This window comes from Muntiacus reevesi, chromosome 1 (genome assembly GCF_963930625.1).
Source record: "Muntiacus reevesi chromosome 1, mMunRee1.1, whole genome shotgun sequence".
NCBI classification, from domain to species: Eukaryota; Metazoa; Chordata; class Mammalia; order Artiodactyla; family Cervidae; genus Muntiacus; species Muntiacus reevesi.
Genome location: NC_089249.1, coordinates 50,531,067 through 50,551,844, shown reverse-complemented (window position 1 = coordinate 50,551,844; position 20,778 = coordinate 50,531,067). Strand labels below are relative to the sequence as shown.

At 55.7% G+C, this 20,778-nt stretch overlaps 2 protein-coding genes across 3 annotated transcripts; one reads left to right on the top strand and one right to left on the bottom strand.

The window, feature by feature from the left end:
- Window positions 1-2,577: 2,577 nt before the first annotated feature.
- ITFG2 (integrin alpha FG-GAP repeat containing 2) lies at window positions 2,578-10,969 on the top strand. 2 transcript variants are annotated; one of them, XM_065942863.1, is made up of 12 exons: window positions 2,578-2,822; window positions 5,987-6,082; window positions 6,623-6,664; window positions 6,758-6,929; window positions 7,654-7,793; window positions 8,167-8,315; window positions 8,703-8,800; window positions 8,976-9,029; window positions 9,135-9,226; window positions 9,431-9,548; window positions 9,884-10,053; window positions 10,225-10,969. In XM_065942863.1, the coding sequence occupies exons 1-12, from the start codon at window positions 2,727-2,729 to the stop codon at window positions 10,363-10,365; spliced, it is 1,368 nt and encodes a 455-aa protein (XP_065798935.1). In that variant the 5' UTR covers window positions 2,578-2,726; the 3' UTR covers window positions 10,366-10,969. The 2 variants fall into 2 exon arrangements, with proteins under 2 accessions (XP_065798935.1, XP_065798945.1); XM_065942873.1 differs by having other exon boundaries at window positions 9,884-10,057.
- Window positions 10,970-11,393: 424 nt separating this feature from the next.
- NRIP2 (nuclear receptor interacting protein 2) lies at window positions 11,394-19,501 on the bottom strand. The gene is made up of 6 exons (XM_065923506.1): window positions 19,175-19,501; window positions 15,533-15,688; window positions 14,361-14,443; window positions 13,454-13,575; window positions 13,177-13,229; window positions 11,394-12,874 (listed from the first exon to the last, which is right to left on the bottom strand). The coding sequence occupies exons 1-6, from the start codon at window positions 19,364-19,366 to the stop codon at window positions 12,782-12,784; spliced, it is 699 nt and encodes a 232-aa protein (XP_065779578.1). The 5' UTR covers window positions 19,367-19,501; the 3' UTR covers window positions 11,394-12,781.
- Between the last annotated feature and the right edge of the window lie 1,277 nt (window positions 19,502-20,778).

The window sequence follows — 20,778 nt, the reverse complement described above, 5'->3', positions numbered from 1 at the left end:
AGTCAGGTCAGGGCACTGGGTGACTGAGGCGAGGTGATCCTCAACTATTTTGTCCCAGATTATTTATTTTACTATTTCACTCAAAAGAGCTGGGAAAAAGAGAAAACAATGGAGTCATACATACAGTGAAAAACACAATTCAAAACTGTTTACATTCAGATATAAACATTTAAAAACTGATTGTTTTTCCACCCCTTAAACCTGGTGGAAGCTTAGGTGGGGCCAGGATGCGAGAACGGAGATGTGGTAGAGCCAGGTGAGGCAGCACACGTGCCCGCTATAAAGGACGTGGGCTTACAGCACCAGGTACATGTGACACTCCTCAGAAGAAAAGTTATGACCAACCTAGACAGCATATTAAAAAGCAGAGACATTACTTTGCCAGCAAAGGTCCGTCTGGTCAGAGCTATGGTTTTTCCATTACTCATGTATGGATGTGGGGGTTGGACTATAAAGAAAGCTGAGTGCCAAACTGATGCTTTTGAACTGTGGTGTTGTAGAAGACTCTTGAGAGTCCCTTAGACTTCAAGGCGATCCAACCAGTCCATCCTAGGGGAAATCAGTCCTGAATATTCACTGGAAGGACTAATGCTGAAGCTGAAACTCTGGTACTCTGGCCACCTGATGCAAAGAACTGACCCATTGGAAAAGACCCTGCTGCTAGAAAAGTTTGGGGGTGGGAGAACGGGACAACAGAGGAAGAGATGGTTGGATGGCATCACTGGCTCAACGGACATGAGTTTGAGTAAACTCCAGGAATTGGTGATGGACAGGGAGGCCTGGCGTGCTGCAGTCCATGGGGTCGCAGGGAGTTGGACACGACTGAGCGACTGAACTGAACTGACACGCGTGTGACCCAGGGCCTTCTGCGTGGACCTGGCATGAAGCAGAAAACTGTGGGCACTGTGCCCAGCATCTCTCCAGACTGCCTCCTTTTTGCTGTTCTGAACAGTTACTCCCTGTCCTCATCCCACAAGGCATGAGAGCCACAGTACCTCCAGGACAAAAGATGCCACCCCCTCCCCAGCTCCCGGGGCTTTCTTCCACTGTGTCAGATGATTCCACATCTCCAGGTAAGTCCCTAGGTCGTGTCTAACTCTGTCATTCCTGTGGACTGTAGCCTGCCATGCTCCTCTGTCCATGGAACATCCCAGGCAAGAATACTGGAGTTGGTTGCCATTTCTTCCTCCAGGGGATCTTCCCAACCCAGGTATCAAACCTGCATCAGCTGCATTGGCAGGCGGATTCTATACCACTGAGCCACCAGGGTAAAGTAGATCTCCTTATTTTTACAATGTTGACTCCTGAAAAACCCATGTGTAAATTAGTCTGGGCCTGCAGGCCTAAACCTGAAAACCCACTGAGCACCTGCAGAATCTCACAAATAATACTTTTGATGCTCTGACTGATGAGGCCCAAAGAAAGGCTGCACTGGATTCAACGTGGAAGGTTTCACTCCAAGTCTAGACTTGATGGGGATGTCCCATTTACACTATAGACAGAGACACCTGAGGAGGGGAAGAGCTTTGTGCTGAAGGGCTAGACCAGACCCAGAATTCCAGCGACCCTGATTTCTAGCCTGAGGACTTTTCTGGGAACTCTGGCAGTCAATGACAGGATGTGGGTTTTGGCTCAAACAATTCTGGTTTGACCCACCTCCATCACTTTCTGCCTTGCTATCTTATCTTGCTGAACCTGTTTTTTTCAATAAATAATCTGGAATAAGCAGACAAGCTCACGTGCACTACCTACATGAGATAATATATGTGCAATGTGCCTTACAAGTGACTGTATGTGCTTTACAAGTGATTTTCAAACTTTTACCAACAGAGCACACCCACCATGGAAAAAAAATTTCTTTACATAGTAAGTCTGTATTCACATGTATCTGTGTGTTCAGTCGCATCCGACTCTTTTCCACCCCATGGAGTGTAGCGCACCAGGCTCCTCTGTCCACCGAATTTCCCAGCCAAGAAGACCACAGAGGGTTGCCATTTCCTTCTCCAGGGGATCTTCACAAACACATGGATCCAACAGGCATCTCCTGCATCTCACGCATTGGCAGGTGGATTCTTTACCACTGCGCCACCTGGGAAGCCCTATATACATGTATAAATATATACAACTGAAACAAAGGTTTCAAAAAAAAAAAACTTACCTTACTACTCGAGATTACTTGGCTTTTTCTATTTCAGTTTTTAAAAAGCTGGTCTGGTTCACTACCCTCATTTCAAGACTAATGAAGTGATGTTAGTTTTCTTTCTTTTAAAAACATTGGAAACAAACCAAAAAAAAAATTGGAAACCACAGAGTCGTTGGTTATTACAGTTATGATTCTCAGGGATGGTCTGGGGGCTAGGAATCTTCACTGCCAGGGCAACAAAGGACGAGGTCAAGGTTATTAGGTCAAGCCCTCCAGAGCTCTGTTGTCAAGGAAACGACTCAGCCCTGCCAGCTTCGGCTGACCGGTACTCGCCGCAACTTGCGGCGAGGAGGAGTGGCCCGAGGCCCTGTCACTCAACTCAGGCTCGGGAGCCCCGCCCACACGCCCGGCGCGCCCGGAAGGCCCGCCCCCTCGCCGAGGTTTAGCGAGGTAGGCCGCGATTGGAGGTTGAGGCGTTGACGAAGCTTTCCGCTTTGGGTGGCCTCTCCGCTCGGGCGGCTGTTGAGAGGGGCTCGGGGAACACTTAGCGGGGCTCCACGGTCCTTGAGCGCTCGGAAGTGCGATGAGGTCGGTTAGCTACGTACAGCGCGTAGCCCTAGAGTTCAGCGGGAGCCTCTTCCCACACGCCATCTGCCTCGGAGACGTTGACAACGACACGGTCGGTGCATGCGCACTGGAGACGCAGTCCTCTGCGCACGCGGGCGCGGGGCCAGGGGCGGGGGAGGCTGCCGGCGCCTGCGTGCTGCGTGGGAGTGGACGGCGTGCCCTGCAGGCCGAGCGGCCCGCGCGCGTGCGCACGGGCTCTGGGGGAAATTTACTGGGAGGGGCCGTGTGGGCAACTCCGGTGCGCAGCCTCCTGGCTGCGTTGGTCCGGAGCCATGGTCCGGTGTCTTTCTCGGGGCCTGCGAAACGGGCCCGCTGCGTGGTTCAATGACTTGTGTCCAGGAGGACCCAGTAAACTGCGTGGCCGGCTTCCCCGCCCTTTCGGGGCCAAGACGGCCCTTTCAGAGCCTCGGAAATAAACACGGAGCGCGCGTGCGGCTCCGCAGGAGCACCTGCCGCCCGACCCGTCCTGGCCCGGCCCACCGGACGGCTTTAGGCGCCTGGCCGGCCGGCCTTGGCTTGAGTGACAAGCTCAGTGTCCATCTCCCTTTCCTCCCCTTCCTTCTCCCTTCGTTAAAGTGTGTTAATACCAGTAGAGCAGGCCCGAACTACGTCTGGTGCTCGGTGAAGGCCCCGGGACGTCTCAGCGTTGTCGTTAGTATTGGATTGTGGTCCGAGGACTCTGCGAAATTCTGGGGGATTCAAAAGTGGACAGAACACTCCCAGTCCGCCCCTCGTGGGGCGGGGGATAGGAGGGGTGGAGAGTGCGATAGTCACAATAAAAGGAAAATGTCACGAGCCCATTGGTTAAAATGTGCCAAGGGTTCTAGGGTGGGGGCATCGAAGGGAGCCGTGGCTGTTGAGGGTGCGGGACCCTTTTCCCCCATAATCTCTCATAGTCTAAATGCAAAGCGCATTGTTGCCCTTCTGTGGCTACCTGCGTCTCAGCCTCACTTCCTTGTTCTATGCTGTCTTTTCCCTGGGAATACACTAGGGCTAAAACATCCCACCACTCACCCCCACCCCACCCCACCCCGCCCCGCCCCGCCCCTAGCCTCCTTTGCCCTGTGATGGGAAAGGTATTTTGAGGCCTCTTTGCTCTTCCTTCTCTAGGGAGGAAAAAGTTATTCTAGTAAATTTGTATTATGTTTTCTGGGCTTTCACGTTTCTTCATATACTAAGCAGTATAATTTTATGAGAAAATCAAAGGAGGCATTTTAGAGCAGTAAATTACCGAAGTGACTCTAGAGATAAGTCATTTTCCATTTTATCCGATCATCTTCTTTGTTTAAAAGGGAAAATTATATGCCTTTTCTCATAGCTTCAGTGTCACTTTTTTTTTTGAAATTAAATTGTACTTTAATAACTGCATTGCACACTCAATTCTGCAATATTACATATATTATACTATCCTTAAAAAACAAAAGTTGTATGCTCCATAATGACAGGAATTTTTAATCTTTTTTTCCGCTGCTGTATTCCCTTTCAACACCTAGAGTAGTGCTTGGTGTGTAATTAACACTCAGTAAATGTTTGTTGACTAAATGAGGGTTGTCAGGAAAGGCAGATGTTATTATGTATCTCAAAGCAATTTGAGGGGCTTTACCTGTTATCAATAAATGTAATTTTAAAAAGGGCAAGTAGGTGAGGTAGTTGGCTAGTGATGGGATGTGGTCCACTCAGCCTGCATGAGTGTGGATAGACATTTTGTAACTGGTGCTGCAGGCCAGTCTTTGGAGATTCCGGGCCAGAAAAAAAGACTTTTATTTCATCCTAATAAACCATTCACCTAAAGTTTTTTGCAAGTGATTTATTTCATGCTAAGAGGAAGAAGCCAGGGGTGGAATACACACCCACTCAGAGAGAGCCCGCTTCCTTTCTGTTTGCATTTCTGAGCGGAGCTGGGATCTGCAGCTTGGTCCTGTGATGTCACCGGGTAACCTCCGGAGGCCAGGGCCAGGATGGCCTGCAGAGGCGTGCTCACGCTGGGGCGTCTGTCTTTGGATCCCCACCAGGGATTTTTCCCTGAAAAAAAAACTAAAGGGCTGACTGGGCATTCTCTTTCATTCTTACTTTTCTTTGTTTCTTAAAAAAAAAAAAAAAAAATTCTAATTTGTCTATTAACGGAATTACCTGGCAGTCCAGTGGTTAAAACTCGGCATTTCCACTGCAAGGGGCACAGGTTTGATCTCCAGTCCAGAAACTAAAAGATTGCTCATGCTTCACTGCTTGGCGAAAAAAAAAAAAAAAAATCAAATCTCTTGAGAAAATAGTATTCATATGAGGACAGGAAGGGGTGTTAGATGTCCCCCTAAGGGGGACTCTTGAAACGACGTCTGGAAATAGGTTTATGGAGCCAGTTGGTTTTCATGGTTATCCCCTTGAAAGGGCAGCCAGCCTTTGGGGAACCTCTGGGAAAGAGGGCCCAGATGTAAATGGTGAAGAGGCTCCAGACTCTCCTGGGAGCTTAGCCACCACTTGAGGGCACTAGAGGCCCAGAACTCAGATGCTGCCCCTCAGGCGTGTCCACCCGCTTTGTGTTCTCTCTGAGGCACCAATGTCAAAAGGTCTTGTAGCTAGAGGAGGGAGTGCCCCAGAGCCACCGCTGTTTTTATTTGGCCTCTGATTAAATATGAACTCTGAAGGTAAATTCCTCAAGTATGTTAGTTGCTCAGTCATGTCTGACTCTTTGCGACCCCATGGACTGTAGCCCACCAGGCTCCTCTGTCTATGGGATTCTCCAGGCAAGAATACTGGAGTGGGTTGCCATTTCCTTCTCCAGGGGATCTTCCTGAACCCAGATTTCCTGCAGGGCAGGCAGATTCTTTACCATCTGAACCACCAGGAAGCCCTAAATTCCCCCAAAGTTGCACATCTGGGGTTGTTTTCAAAATGTGTCCCAGGCATCAGGGTGAATTAGAAGAGCCAAAGGCAGGCAGGTAGGGTGTTGAGCTGTTCAGATGTCAGGCGCTTCTGAGATGGATCACAGATTCTGTATTGCCCCTCCTCCGAGCTGCGCTGCCCTCAAAGCCCACACACCCGTGTGGAAATAAACTGGGAAACCATGGCTGTGTTGGTCTCAAAATATCTGTGATAAAGTCGATGAAGATACAGATTGAGGTCTTGTGGTTTCTGCAGGGTAGGCCGAGTCTAGAAGGCCTTGCGTGGCTCAGCAGGACCCCAGCCTAACCCTCTCTTCTCTTCTCTCTCCTTTTGAAGTTAAATGAACTGGTGGTGGGGGACACCAGCGGAAAGCTGTCAGTGTATAAGAATGACGACAGCCGGCCGTGGCTCACCTGCTCCTGCCAGGGAATGGTCAGTATTCAACCCTGGGGCCCTCCTGTCGAGGCACTGTCGAAGCTGGGGGCCCCCACCGAGCTCCCCAGCGTGTGCTCAGCCACCAGCTCCTGGTTCGGGGCTCATTTGAGCCAGGGGGGAAGTCCCCAGGCAGAGCTCTCCCAGCTGTCCCACATGGGTACGCACACACACAGCTGGGCTGGTTTTCATTCTATGTGATGGAATGACTCCTTTAGTAATTCACGGGTCTGCATAGGTTGCCTGATGGTATGAAGTACAGTAGAAAATGGTGGCGGTCATTTGATTATGTCTGGAAATGGTAGTCTGGCTCCCTTGATACATGTAGTTTTTGTTTTGTTTAAGCCCAAGTTGTCTTCACTGCTTTAGGTCCACGTACCGCTATCTGGTACAAGGGACCCAGAGCACAGTAACAGGATTAGCACAGCCTCTTGGCGTGGGCCATGTGTATGCGCTTTCAGCAAATGACAGAGTTGCAAGGAGGTCAGGGAGCACTGGGGTCCCTTGGCGTGTCCCCCAAGCTCCTCTCTTCTCTTGCAGCTCACTTGCGTCGGGGTTGGGGACGTATGTAATAAAGGAAAGGTAAGAAGCCCAGGGGCCCCCAGGCTTCCCTTGGCCCACCCCCGATTCCCGTGCTCTGACCACCAGCCCCCTCCTCTGCCTCATCTCACCCAGAACCTGGTGGTGGCCGTGAGTGCCGAGGGCTGGTTTCACTTGTGTGACCTGACGCCTGCCAAGTCCCTGGATGGTTCCGGGCACCACGAGACCCTTGGTGGGGAGGAGCAGCGCCCAGTCTTCAAGCAGCACATCCCTGCCAACACCAAGGTCATGCTGATCAGCGACATCGGTGAGCATGGCTGTGTTTGCAGGCAGCGGGGGAGTAGGAGTTGGGGCAGCAGAGCAGAAGTCAGGGGAGCCGGGGGTCGTCAGTGTTCGTCTGGGTGGTGGTCATGCATTTAACGCTGAGTTACTGCACTCCCGTCATAAACCAGGCATCATGCTGGGCACTGGGCTTGCAGTAGTGAATAAAACAGAGATCATGGCCCTCTTGGACGTTTACAAGGTAGGGACAAAAAATAAGCAATAGAAATGGGGTAAGAAAATTAAATAGTACACTCGAAGGTATAGAGGAAATACATCAGGGAACGGGGCTGGAGGGTGTTGAGGGAGAGGAGTTGTCAGGGAAGTCCCTGCTGGGAGGGTCATCTGAGCAGCAGGTCAGGGTTGAGGGGAGTGAGCCCTCAAGGTCAAGGTCAAGGATGCGGGGCAGATACTTGGGCCAGAGGCCGTCTGGAGGGTGCTGGTAGGGATACAGGTGCATCAAGGCACTGGAGACGTGTACCCGGGGAAGAGATGACAGGCTCCGCGAGGCAGTTGCCTGGTTCTGGATGTGAGGGAGGGCAGAGGAGCGGGTCCTGGGCTCCAGGGGCCGGTGGCAGCTCAGCAGGTGGGCCCGAGGTTGAACCTGATAAAAAGCGCTGGTGCTGGAGAGGTGGGGAGGGCATGCTGGCAGGACTCAGCTGACGAAGGCAGATTTGGCTCCAAACCCACCGTGTTTTCCGGATGTGCAGATGGCGATGGCCGTTGCGAGCTGGTGGTGGGCCACACAGACCGCGTGGTCCGGGCTTTCCGCTGGGAAGACCTGGGCGACGGCGCCGAGCACCCGGCGGGGCAGCTGGTGTCGCTCAAGAAGTGGATGCTAGAGGGTCAGGTGAGCAGCTGAGGCCAGAACTGCAACCCAGGGCTGGGGAGGGGCTCCCTCCTCCAGGGGACTTGGGGCTGAGGCATGGGCGGGAGGAAGGGAAAATCGCCCTGTGACCGAGACCCAGAGGAGGTCACTTCCAGTGAGAGTCTTAGGGGAGACGGCGGGTAACGGACAGACAGAAAGGGCCGCTGTGCTGAGAGCCAAGGCTGTGAGGTGGGTGTGGTATGTCGTGGTGGGTGGTCCCCAGGGACGCTGCCCTTCCCCTACCGCTGCCCTCGAAGGCTGAGGACATGTCCCAGGGCCCCTACCCGCCTGCCCCGGCCTCTGCAGGCTCCCCCTTCTCTCCCAGCCCCCTGTAAGCCCCCATCCTCTGGTGCAGGTGGACAGTCTCTCAGTGACGCCTGGGCCCCTGGGTGTTCCCGAGCTGATGGTGTCTCAGCCAGGCTGTGCTTATGCGATTCTGCTGTGTACCTGGAACAAGGACCCAGGGGCGCCCCCCACCTCTGAGGGACCCATGGAGGGCACTCGGTAAGGGGTGTATGGGTCTATGGACAGTGGGGTCCCTGGCACTGAGGTGGGCACCCAGGGCCGTGGACGGATCTGCAATTGGCAGAGCTGCGTTGGCCAGGTCCCCGCACCAGCAGCTGAGCCCCATTAAGGAAGATTGTTCTGGGGCCAGGGAGTCCCTGCCATGAGTTGTAGCAACTGAGGAGGTTCCAGGGTTCCAGCCTGGCAGCTCCGCGCTCTCTCCCGCTCTCTTGACATGTCCCCTGGGCCAGGCTGGCTGGCCTGTCAAGTCTCCAAGCTGCTTCACACCCTGGAAGCTCGTACAGAGATGAGCCCAAGGGGTTGGGAGAACCAGGCTTTCTTGGGCTCCCACTTAGCGCCACCTCTCCCCCACCCCCTTCCCCACAGGGAGACCCCGGCCACCCGGGATGTCGTGTTGCACCAGACCTCCGGCCGCATCCACAACAAGAACGTCTCCACTCACCTCATCGGCAACATCAAGCGAGGTGGGGGCGGCGGGGGCGGGGTGGTGCGGCAGGTGCAGGGGTGAGTGGTGGGGGGAGGTGCAGGGCCCCCCTGAGTCTCTAGTCTGCCCCCCCACCCTCGGTGCTGACTCTGATCTCATCTTTCCTTTCTCTGGTCCTTCCCCCCACCACCCCCCCCAAACCCCTCCCCACCCAGGCCACAGCCCTGACAGTGGTGCCTCTGGCCTCTTTGCCCTCTGCACCCTGGATGGTGAGTCCCCCGGGTCAGCTGCATGGGCCATGCAGGGTGGGTGATCATGTGCCCAGGCTTCTGTGCAGAGATGGGGTCCCCAACCCGGCCTGCCTCTCCCCGCAGGGACCCTGAAGCTCATGGAGGAGGCAGATAGGCTGCTGTGGTCGGTGCAGGTGGACCACCAGCTCTTCGCCCTCGAGAAACTGGACATCACGGTGAGCGGGACCTGGGGGAGGGGGACAGCCTCCTCCTTCTCGGGCACTTTCAGTGGGGCCGCTCTCCCTCCACAGCCAAGTCTGCCCTCCTCCTAGGGCTCCCTGGAGAGGCCCGACTCCCCCCCCAAGTGAGCAGCACCCCCACAGGAGGCCTCTCTCAGAGGCTCCCTGCTCCTCCTACATCCACTGTCTGGCCTTTTTCAGGGCAACGGGCACGAGGAGGTGGTCGCCTGTGCCTGGGATGGCCAGACGTACATCATCGATCACAACCGCACCGTCGTCCGCTTCCAGGTGGACGAGAACATCCGCGCCTTCTGTGCAGGTGGGACCCCTCCCCGTGCCCAGCACACCTGTCCCCTCGCTCCAGTGATCTGGGGAGAGGGGTCGTCACAAGAGAAGCTGCCCGTGTTCCCCGGGGCTGCCACTGAGACAGGAACTCTGCAAACACCCCCGGGACACTGTCCTGCCTGGTGTCATTCAGTGCCTGGAAAGGACCAGATATCTTACAGTTTTACTTGCTTTGCTGAGTTCCTGACAGTAGAAACAGAAAGGGGCCTTCAGTGCTCTGCTCGGGGCCTGTGGGCGGCTGGAAACTGCTGACACAAACACCGTGGGTCCTGAGCCTCCCAACCTTGCCTCCCCGTCCCTGCCCCCCAGGCCTGTATGCCTGCAAAGACAGCCGCAACAGCCCCTGCCTCGTGTACGTCACGTTCAACCAGAAGATCTACGTGTATTGGGAGGTGCAGTTAGAGCGGATGGAGTCCACCAACCTGCTCAAAGTGCTGGAGGCCCAGCCGGAGTTCCGGGAGCTGCTGGGAGAGCTGGGCGTGGGTGAGCCCTGGGGTTGGGGGTGCTGCTGGGAGAGCTGGGCGTGGGTGAGCCCCGGGGTTGGGGGTGCTGCTGGGAGAGCTGGGTGTGGGTGAGCCCTGGGGCCCATGGCTGCGGGCACACAGTGGCACAGGTCCCAGCAGACCCACCGGCCTCTGTCTCGTCCTCAGATCCCGACGAGCTGCCCGCCACCCGCGCCCTGCTTCACCAAACCCTCTACCATCCAGACCAGCCTCCACAGTGTGCCCCTGTGGGCCCCCAGGACCCCACCTAGCTGGACCGGCTTCCTGGCAGAGCAAGGAGCCTTCTGAACCTCCCCGCCCCCCCCCCCCCCCCCACTAGCTGTCTGGCATCTGGAAGACAGGGAGTGCACATTACAGGGGAAGGATGGCGCCCCCCCTTGGGTGCTGGGGACTGTAGACCTCCTGGTCGTCTTGGTGAAGGAAGAGACAAGCTGCCCCTCTGCCCATTTCCTTCAGCAGGCACTGCCCCTCCCCAGAGCCCCCCACTCCTGTTGTTTGTGAGGAGTGGCTACACACACAGGGCCCCCTCCTTGTGGGGCCCCAACTTGTAAGGAGACCAGGCTTTGGGGCCAGAAGAGTGAAGGCAGTGAGGGCCCAGCCCCCTAAAAGTTCCGTCTCCTGCAGCTCCAGGTGACTGACCTTAGTGACTGTGACAGGAATGGCGAACCACAGATCTTCCACCATGGTGGGGTTACGCCCTCATTAACCCATTGTAGGTTGAAAATATCGTTAAGTGGAAAATGCATTTCCCACACCCCACCTGCTGAACATCACAGCTTAACCTTGTCCATGTTAACTGTGCTCCAAGCATTTATATCAGCCTGCAGTTGGACACAATCACCTGACACAAGCCTCTTTTATAATAGTGTCATTATAGAAGTGTTAGAATAAAGTGGGCATCTCATGTGATTTACTAAATACCGTACTGAAAGTGAGAAACAATGGTGACTGTGGGTACAGAATGGTTGTAAGTATGTTAGTTGTTCACGCTCATGATTTTAAAATCTGATGTGGGTTTTTGATCCCAACTACAATCAGAACGGTACTTGGTGCTCTTTATATCCCTTCTGCTGTGGATTCCTGTGCTCCAAGTCAGTGGTTTTCACATTGCAGGTTGCATGTCCATGCACACGTGTGTGCTGAGGGCAACATAGAATATCCCTACCGTGTGTGAGCTGTGTTCAGAGGAACTGGAAAACCTGTACTCAGTTACACTGACCCCAGCCAGAAGGTCACCCCAGGGGGAAGGTCCACGCTCATATTTCCTTCTGTGTGGGAGTAAGGGCAGTGTCCTAGAAGCAGAGAAGGACACCAGCTTAGAGAAACAGGTGTTTATTCCAACAAAGTCGCTGCTGGGCTGAGGGCTTTCTTGGGCCTGGGGTCTGCAATGGCATAAGCAACAGATGGAAGGGAGAGCGAACAGGGTGAGACCCAGGAGCACAGGGATCATGGAGGGTGAGAGCAGGGGCCAGCACACTCCTGCGCCTGTGCCAGGGAGCCCCTCCTCTGGGTGCCAGGGACATAGCTGAGGAAGGTATGCCCAGGGGGCACAGCCTTTCCTGGGCCTGCTCTCGTCTAACTTAGTCTGGGCTCCGGGTTTTGTTTCCAACCCAAGGGGCATAGTCCCCTGGTCAGGTTACCTATACCACTGTTTTACTCTTCCCCCAAATTTGAGACTCAGACCAGCCAGGACACCAGGCGCCTGGACCTTAAGGTTTGGGATCCTCTGTTCACAGTGAAGGTAGCAGAGCCTCCTTGGGTCTTTACTGGACTCAGGGCTGGGGTGGGGTGGGGGTTGGGAAGAGCTACCAGTGCCAGAGAAGATGAGCTCAAGCTCAGGAGGTCAGAGGTGAGGGGCGGGAAGAAGGTTGAATGAGGTGGATAGTTCTGGAAGTAAGGAATACTGGCCAGGTAAAGTTGGTGCTGACAATCCCACCCTCCCGTCTGGCTTGGGGGGCAGTTCTCCACATGCCCCCCAACCAAAGTTCAGGGGCCCAGCAGGTGAGAAAGCAGGTGGAGGGCAAGTGTTTGGAGTAAGTCATAGAGGTATATCCAGGGTGTGCACGGGGCAATCAAAACAATAACCGGCTTCAGTTTGTAGCCCCAGAAAAGGCAACTGATGAAAGAGCCCACAGCCTCGTGGACCGGGTGTTCCTCTCCCGACACGTCCCCGTCATGACGACGGTTTCTCTCTCACTCAGCCGAGCACAGAGTCAGAAACGTGGGCCAGCAGAGCCAGGGCCCAGGGCTGGTGAGGGGGCAGGCTAGTTGTGAGGTGAGCAATGTGGAGTCAAGGCCTCGGGGGTGTTCAGGGTGGACAGGGCAGGCAGGGATAGGCAGCAGTTTGCAGCCCCGGACTCGGGGCACCCTGGCCGCGCCAGGGCCCAGCATGGAGCCCCGCTTTGCTGATGTCCTTTTCTGCAGTCCTGATGTGGCTCTGTTCTTGGGAGGGGATAAGGGAGGACAGGGAAACCAGAACCCTGAGGTCTCGGGCCCTTTCTAGGAAACGCTTTTCTTGGGGGGCAGGGCAGGTGCTGAGAAGCAGAGGAGCGTGGCCGCCAGCCAGGGAGACAGGACGGCGGGGTCAGGGTGGTGACAGGCGGGACAGTCCCCAGCTACCCAGCTCTAGTCATGCCCCATCCCCCAGGGCTTCGCCTCCTGAGGCAGGGAGTTTTCCCCTGGGGACCGTCCGGGGCTGCCATCGTCACTGGCCGGGCTCTTGGTACAAAGGCAGGAAGGGCAACTCTGAGAACGGGGCTTTCAGCCGCAGCACATGATGCTCCAGGTCGATGCAGCACTGTGGGTGGGGGCAGTGAGCTCACCTGGGCAGGTGACCCCCTTCCTTCCCACTGCACCCTACTCCTTGCGTCTCCCCATTTTCATGCACCCAGACTGCTGTCGAGAAGGGACCAAGTTCTCCATGTTCTTCAGTTGTAGGCAGATAAGGAACCTCTAAGGAATTGAGGGTAAAATTTCACATCCCCAACTCCCTCTTATGTGATGGAGCCTGGCCCACGTGCCCACACCCATGCCCCCTACCTCTTTTTCCCGGGCCCTGGTTCAGGCCAGGGTGTTGTACCAGTGTGAGCATCGCCTTACCTGGAGAGAGAGCAGGGTCTGCAGGCCAAGGCAGAGTTCAGGACTCTCCACATCTGCGGGAACCATTTGAGGACATTGCTGTCCTCCTGTCAGCTCTTGCCCTTCTCTGCCCACCCCCGCCCAGGCCCGAGAACCTGGGGGATAATGGGAGCATCTTGGGGGCTGGGGTGCCTCATCTGTGTTGGCCGGAGCTGAGAGGCTCTGCCTTTGCCCCACCCAGGAGGGAGAGAGAGAACTGCTGAGACAGACACTGGGCTCTGACGGAGCGAGGACTTACCTACCACCTGAGCCGAGCACTCCACGGTCTCCTGGCCCAGCTGCAGCTCCAGCTGCTCCACCAGGGCTGGGGGCCCCGGGTGCAGGTCCCCACCTGGGGCTTTTAGGACCCTCTTCCCTAACCTGCAGTTGGGAAGCAAGGGTTATGGCCACCACGGCCCCCCACCCCCACACCATTAATGTCCCTCCCACCACATTTTGGGTTTGCAGCCCATCCCTGGCCCCACGTAGAGTCTAAATCCAGTCTTATCAGCCAGAGTTCCCACCAACTCTTTAAAAAAAAAAAAAAGAAGAAAACAGTTTTATTGGGACTTCCCTGGTAGTCCTGTGGTTAAGACTCCGAGCTTCCATGACAGGGAGCTCAGGTTCGATCAGGGTACTAAAATCCCACATGCTGCATAGAGTGGCCAGAAATAAAATAATAATAAAATTAGTAGAGGTTGATACACACTTTTTTAAAAAAATCAATAAAATAATAGCGTTATTGAGATATAGTTCATATATATAGTGAAAGTCACTTTTTTGTGTGACCAAGCCATGCAGCTTGTGGGATGTCAGTTCCTCAACTAGGGATTGAACCTGAGTCACAGCAGTGAAAGCCCAGGGTCCTAACACCTAGACCACCAGGGAACTGCTGAAGGTCACCCTTTTAAAGTAGACAGCAGAGTTCTGCAACCATCACTACCTAATTTCAGAATAGTCCCATCACCCCGAAAAGAAGCCCCTCCCCCAATGGTTTGCGCGCGCGCGCGCGCGCACACACACACACACACACACACACACGCACACACGCACACACCCCGCCTTACCCGAGGCGGCTGAGGCATCCCCCACTGGTTTGCGCGCGCGCGCACACACACACACACACACACACACACACGCACACACACACACACACCCCGCCTTACCCGAGGCGGCTGAGGCATCCAGCAGAGATCTGATTGTACTGGGTGCCCGTGTCCACCGCCACCTGAAGCTCCTGGTCCTGGCACTGAGAAAAGCGGAGGGGTCTCCGTGAGCCCCTGGGGGCGGGGGGTGGGGGGGGCGCAGGCGCAAGGGGGAATGGGCTGGGACTGGCTCTGTCATCTTTCCCAGCCCCTGATAAGTCCCTTTCAGAAGTGAGTGAAGGGAGTAAGCGGAGTCTTTGAGAGTGATTCTCCTGGGAGTCATACAGCGGAGACAGAAGTGGATCAGATCAAGAGTTATGAGTGGTGAGCGCATACGTTTGGGGAGAATGCCGTCAGAAGTGGAGGAACCCAGTGGAAGTCCTTTTGCTGAGAGGAGAGCCGAGCGCCTCCTGTTGGAGGGATCTGGGATGTGAGTGAGGAGGGGTGGGCGTGGGGACCGCGGCACCGATTAGGAAACGAGACGCCGGTACCAGATTCGCCACTGCAGGTGAAGAAGGATGAGGTCGCTTTCTTTTGGATAAAAACAGACGTTTGAGTTTGCACTTGATACCGCAAAACAAGTCATTTCCTCCTTGTACGTGTTTGCTGAGGTCTGCTGTGCGTGGCAGGTGGGAGCGGGGGCAGGGGAGGCTGCTCCCCCGGCGGCAGTGGGGAGTGGAAGGTCACCCCCTGGGGGAGAGAGTGTCAAGCTCTGTGGGTTGAGGGGCTAGAGCCTTAGATGTTGAGCCAGAGGAAAGGCCCTTCCATTGGGAAAGTTGGGGGAGCGTTCCTGGAGGAGGTGACAGCTGGGGCTGGAAGGGCATGGGAGGACACCAGCGAGTAGGCGGAGGAGGTCCCAGCAGAGATGGGCAGGAGGGAGCGGGCCTGTGTCAGGGAGGGCTCAGAGATGACCAGGCTGTGCCCTGGAGTGTGAGCTTTCCCAGGAGGGCTGCGTTACCCACTCGTGTGCGCCATTCGAGTGCAGAGCACACTCAGGTTTAAAGAGGATGCTTGGCTCATGGGAAAGGAGTCCTGTGGACCTCAGAAGATGGGGAGGCAGGGAGCAAAGAAGGTGGAGGACCCCAGTTCTAGGCCTAGGCTCAGGGAGGAGTGCCTTGGCTCCCCACCCCTCCTCACCTCCGGGGCAGAAGGGAGGGTGGGTGAGGGCAACTGGGCCCAGAAGAGGGTCTCACCTTGCAATTGACCAGAAGCGCTGGCTTCTCGGGCTTGCTGGTCATCGTCCTGCTCTCCTGGCTGTGAATCGGGGCCTGCGCCCGGGGAGGCTCCCCCTGAGGCCGGCCCGGGCTCCCCTCCACCACCAGGCGTCTCTGGATCACGCTGTGTGGCTGCTGCTCCATCACAAAATGTGGAGATGCTGAGCCCCGGGGCCCGGTCTGCTCGGTCCCCGAGCTCACAAGTCCCAGGCTCTCCTGCTCAGCCCCACCCCCGGCACGAGTCTTCCAAGAGTAAGAAGGGGCAGAAGCTTCCCTAAGGGTCCCAGGGGTCAGATCATGATAGCAGAGCACCCCAGCATCAAATCATGCTGGTTTCCAGGAACCCAATGGATAGCTCAGTGATGGAGAGATGGGGGGGGGTGGTCCATCCTGAGACAGACATGACCTTGCAGGCACTGGCGAGATGCTGGGAGGCAGGTGGCAATTCTCTTATCTACAACACATATTTGGGGACATCTTTTCTTTTTTCCTTCCTCTGATCTCATTCTTCCATGGGATGCAGATCCCAGGGTTGACAGTGTGATGAAAAGAAGTCAAAGAAACAAGAACAAAAAAGAAAGGAAAGTCCAGATGTTCTTCACTAGGCAGCTGGGCGCCATCCTCCCGTCCTTCACCCACAGCCACTCCGCCCTGTCCAGCCACTTCTGGGTTCCACCAGCTTCGCCTCCTGTGTTTACAGCCCACCTTGCCTTCTGTTACTGATTCATTCAGCACAGCTCTCCCGCATTCCTGGGACGCCTCCGTTAGTCCATAAGAACCTGCCTCTCAAATCCACCTGCTCAAAGCGAGGCAGTCTCTGAGACTGTACTACTCCAAGTGCCGTTCTCAGATCATCGGCTTTACTGTCACCCATTAGAAGCACAGAATCACGATCTACTGAATCAGAACCTTGTTTTAACAAGATGTGCAAATCACCTATGTGAACCTTGTTTTAACAAGACGTGCGAATGACCCACAGGCACAGGAAAGTTTGAGAAGTGCAAAGCAACCCGTCAGAGGTTGCTTGAAATCCATCAGAGGGACCTCCCTGGTGGTTCAGTGGCTAAGACTCTGCACTCCCAATGCAGGAGACCAGGGTTCGATCCTTGGTCAGGGAACTAGAGTCCACATGCCACAGCTAATTGTCCATGTGCCACAATGAAGAACTGGCACAATCAAATAAATAAATATTTTTTTAAAATATTAAAAAATAAATCCATCAGAGCCTTCCTCTCCCCACTTTGCTTGCCTGGAGGTAACAGCCTGGTGAGCTGGCCACTGCCTCATCTCCCTCCGCTGCCATGCCTGGGCCAGACTGTCCAGGCCTCTGCCCCTGCTCATCCCTCCTCCTGAACGTCCTCACGCTTCTCTAGGCCAGTCTGGCTCAAATCACTTGTTCAGAAACTGCTGTCTGGGGGGAGGCTTTGATTTTCAGTCTGGGGTTCCGAGAGCATGCTGTCATCCAGGCAGGGTTCACCTCCTCCAGGAAGCCCTCTCTGACCTCTTGGCGTTCTTCCGTCCACACACCAGGCGGTGGCAGTGTTCCATCTCTCGTCCCCTGCCCCCTCCCTGTCATTGCCTCTCACCGCTGTTTTTTGCCCTTGAGATCAGATCTGTATCTCACTCCTCTTTATATACCAGGGCTGGGCTCAGCATACAGTAGGCACTCAATAGATGCCCACCAAAGAATGACTGTGTCCCTCCAGGCTCCACACATGATTCTTCACCTGCCCTCCTTCCATGGGAGCCTGGGACTGTTTTCCTACCCTGGTCTTAATGAGGCCCTTGAGGCTGCTCCTGCCGGCAGGCTGCCAGCAGAAGGCCTAGCTCTGGGAAAAGGGGCGGTGAGCACTGGGAGCGGCTGGGAAGGGCGGCCCGCCCACCTTTCCCACGAGGGGCGCAGGCTCTGGTCCGACTCCCATGCATCATGCTCCAGAGTCACCCAGGGAGGGAGACAGGGTCCCCCTAACTGCTGTGTCTTCCCTCCCCAAACCACACAAGATAGCTGCTCCAGATCGATTTGAGAGGTCCTGAGGGCAGAAGGCCTGATCTGCTATTCTGGAACAGCAGTGTTACTAGAGCCCCTTTGCTAGGGCCGAACAGATGAAGGTGGGCTGATGAGAGCCGAGAGCCTGCTTCCCTGCTCCCTTGGGGTCTCAGCTGTGCCCGCTGCTAGCAAGGCTGTTCTCTGAACTGAAATCTCAGTCTGCTCACTTTTCCCTTGAGTGGGGGTGCCGTTGGGCCGGCTTCCTGGAGGGGGAACAATTGGCTGGGAGGGAGTGGAGAGGGAGGGCTGATTCAGGAAAAGAAGTGAGGGGCTGCGTCTGGGTCCAGGTTTCTGGGGAGAGGGGACAGCTGGAGTGGCCCGAGGTCCCCCAGAAATGGCCTCACATGCCTCCCCTTGCGGGAGGGAGGTCCCACCTCTCCATCCCCCTGCCTACGAGGTGAGAGAGGCGACAGGGTGCCCCCAGCCTTTCTACAGAAGCTCTCCTCTCTTCTGAGCCAGAGGCCAGAGCCATCTCGTCTTCTCTGAACCCCGTGAACCTCACTTTCTCTCAGGCTAAATGGAGGAGTAAGAGTAACTGGAGAAGGGACTTCCCTGGGAGTCCAGCACCTAAGACTCTGTGCTCCCAATGCAGGGGGGCCTTCAGTCCCTGGTTGGGGACCTAGATCCCACCTGCTGCACCTAAGAGTTTGCATGCCACAACTAAGACCCGGCGCAACCAAAATAAACATTAAAAACAGAAGAGTAGCTGGAGGAATAACAGCCTTTAGATGATGCTCCCTATTTCCCAGGCACTGTGCTAAGTCCTTTACAGGTTTAGCTAATGTAATCCTGACATTCCCTATGAGCTACAACCTGTTATTTTTATCTTCATGTAACAGATGAAGAAACCAAGGCTCAGAGACAGAAAGTAACTCGCCCAAGTTGCTAAGTGCTGGAGCCAGGATCTGAACCCAAGATTCCAGGCTCTGCAGAAGCCCACACTTTTAGCCCCTCCCTCTGTCGGAGGCGGGTGGTGAGTGTATGAAGCTGTCCCCTGACTCACCCACCCCTTGGTGGGCACTCCCTGAACCGGTATCCTTGGGGTGGGGGGGCACAGCTGCTGCAGGGGGATGGAAGGAAAGGAGCCTGGAAGGACCACATCACCTAGGAGGAGCTGGGGGGCCCTGAGGAGCTGAGTACCCAGGCCAGAGCCATGGGTGTTCTAGCAGGGGTGAGGGGGACAGGCAATGAATGTCCAGTCCCCGTGTGCCAGGTCCTGTGGTTTCAGGAGAGGAGCAAATCACAACATTGAACCCACTGGTCCTCCTGGCCTAGCAATAAACCGCCCCCTACAAGTCTCTGCTCTAACTAACACTCTTCACCTCCCCGGAGGGAAGCCTGGAGCTCTCTAGGGAAGCTGAGCAATAGATAGGGTCCCCCAGAGCCACCAAGCCATGGCAACAACCCGGTGAGGAGCCGGGAATGGTCAAGGTGAACCCACAAGTCAGGGCCGCCTCCCCTTACCCTGGGGGCAGGCAGGTGTCTGGAGGCTTGGGGTCTGCACCCTCCCAGCAGAGCCAGAGAAGGGGGGGTCCCAGCTGCCCTGGGGAGGGGAGGGGAGAGGGTGGCCTCACCCAGTCCTTGGAGGTGCCAAGCCTCTTGAGGCCATCCAGGGGCAGCAGGTCGGCCGAGTCCTTGTGCAGGAACTGGGTGGCCTGTCTGAGCCGGCGCTGCTGGCTCAGCCGGGCTCGGCCCCGAAGCTCTGCCTCCCGGTCCCTGTCGCCGGCGTCGCCCTCCTCCCTCGGGGCCTCCGGCCTGATGCTCATGGCCCCCTTGGGGCGGGCCGGGGGCTCCTGAGTCCTGCCCTCCGTGCTCCCTGCCTCCGCAGCCCCTGCCGCGTCCTGGCTGCGGCTCTCCTGGCCGGAGGGTCGTCTCGGCGGGAAGAAGAGAGGAAATAAATAAATAACTTGCAGGAGCAGCCGCGTCAGACATCAATTTCCAGAGCTTGCAGTAGAGGGAGCGGGGCTCCGGCTGGAAAAACCCAGCCCTGGAGGAGGCGGGGGGGGGGGGGGTGGCGGTTGGCAGGGCTGCAGCTGGCAGGTTCTGTAGCATCTCCAGCTCTGGGGTCCTGGCCGGAGTGGGCGGTGGAGGAGTGTGTGTGTGTGTGTGTGTGTGTGTGCGCGCGTGTGTGTGCACACGCGTGTGTGGCTGAGGGGGTGTATCTGTGCTGTAAACTGTCAGGGTATCCGTGCCAGGTGGTTGGAAAGGCAGCATGTGCCAGTGTGCGGGGGCAGGCGTGAGATGCAGGACAAACATCCCTGGGCATGTGTCTCCTGGGTTTCCCGGCCGTGTCCTCCACCTGGGGTTCTCTGCAGCCCCGGGGTGGGGTGCAGGCCAACACCTGGGGTGCAGGTTTGGAACAGGGAGGTCCAGCATCACATTTGTCTCAACAGGGAGCCTCTCGCCTTCTGGGTCTCAACCTTTTAGCATCCTTTGCTCCTTTACTCTGGGTCCTGGGTTCCAGGGTTGGCAAGAGCAACTCTGAATCTTCCTACTAGTAGGGCCCCAGCTTCCCCTTCCCCTTTGTGTGAGGCTCACTGAGTCTTGGTTCTTTTTTTTTTTTTTTTTTAATTTTGGCTGTGTTGGGTCTTAGTTGCATCATGCATGATCTTGGCTGTGTCGTGTGGGATCTTTCATTGCGGCGCATGGACTCTCTAGTTGTGGAGTGAGGCCTTCAGTAGTTGCAGCCAGCAGGCTTAGTTGCTCTGTGGCATGGGGGATCTTAGTTCCCCTACCAGGGATCAAATCCACATCCCCCCCACATTGCAAGAGAGAGAGAGCGTTGGTGCTCCATGGTGTCTGGCTCTTTGCGACCCAATGGACTGTAACCTGCCCTCCCCAGGCTCCTCTGTCCATGGGATTCTCCAGATAAGAATACTAGAGTGGGTTGCCATTTCCTCCTCCAGGGGATCTTCCCGACGCAGGGATCAAACTCGAGTCTTCTGTACTGGCAGGTGGATTCTTTACCTATGTGCCACTTGGGAAGCCTTCTGCATTGCAAGGCAGATTCTTAACCACTGTATCACCAGGGAAGTCCCCTAGCTCTTTTTTAAATAGTTATAATTCAAACATGCAGGAATTTATAAGGAATAAACAATACCCTTTACTCCCCATCTCATTAAAAAAAGAAAAAGAATGCCACAAACATACATGAAGCTCCCTGGGTGCCTTTCCTCCC

Coding starts and splice junctions, on each gene's coding strand:
- ITFG2 (XM_065942863.1), top strand. CDS start 2,727: ATGAGGTCGGTTAGCTACGTACAGCGCGTAGCCCTAGAGTTCAGCGGG. Junction 7,794..8,166: donor AGTGGATGCTAGAGGGTCAG/GTGAGCAGCTGA, acceptor CCTCTGGTGCAG/GTGGACAGTCTCTCAGTGAC. Junction 8,316..8,702: donor GGACCCATGGAGGGCACTCG/GTAAGGGGTGTA, acceptor CCTTCCCCACAG/GGAGACCCCGGCCACCCGGG.
- NRIP2 (XM_065923506.1), bottom strand. CDS start 19,366: ATGAGCATCAGGCCGGAGGCCCCGAGGGAGGAGGGCGACGCCGGCGAC. Junction 14,444..15,532: donor CGCTTCTGGTCAATTGCAAG/GTGAGACCCTCT, acceptor CGCTTTTCTCAG/TGCCAGGACCAGGAGCTTCA. Junction 13,230..13,453: donor GTGCTCGGCTCAGGTGGTAG/GTAAGTCCTCGC, acceptor TGGTTCCCGCAG/ATGTGGAGAGTCCTGAACTC.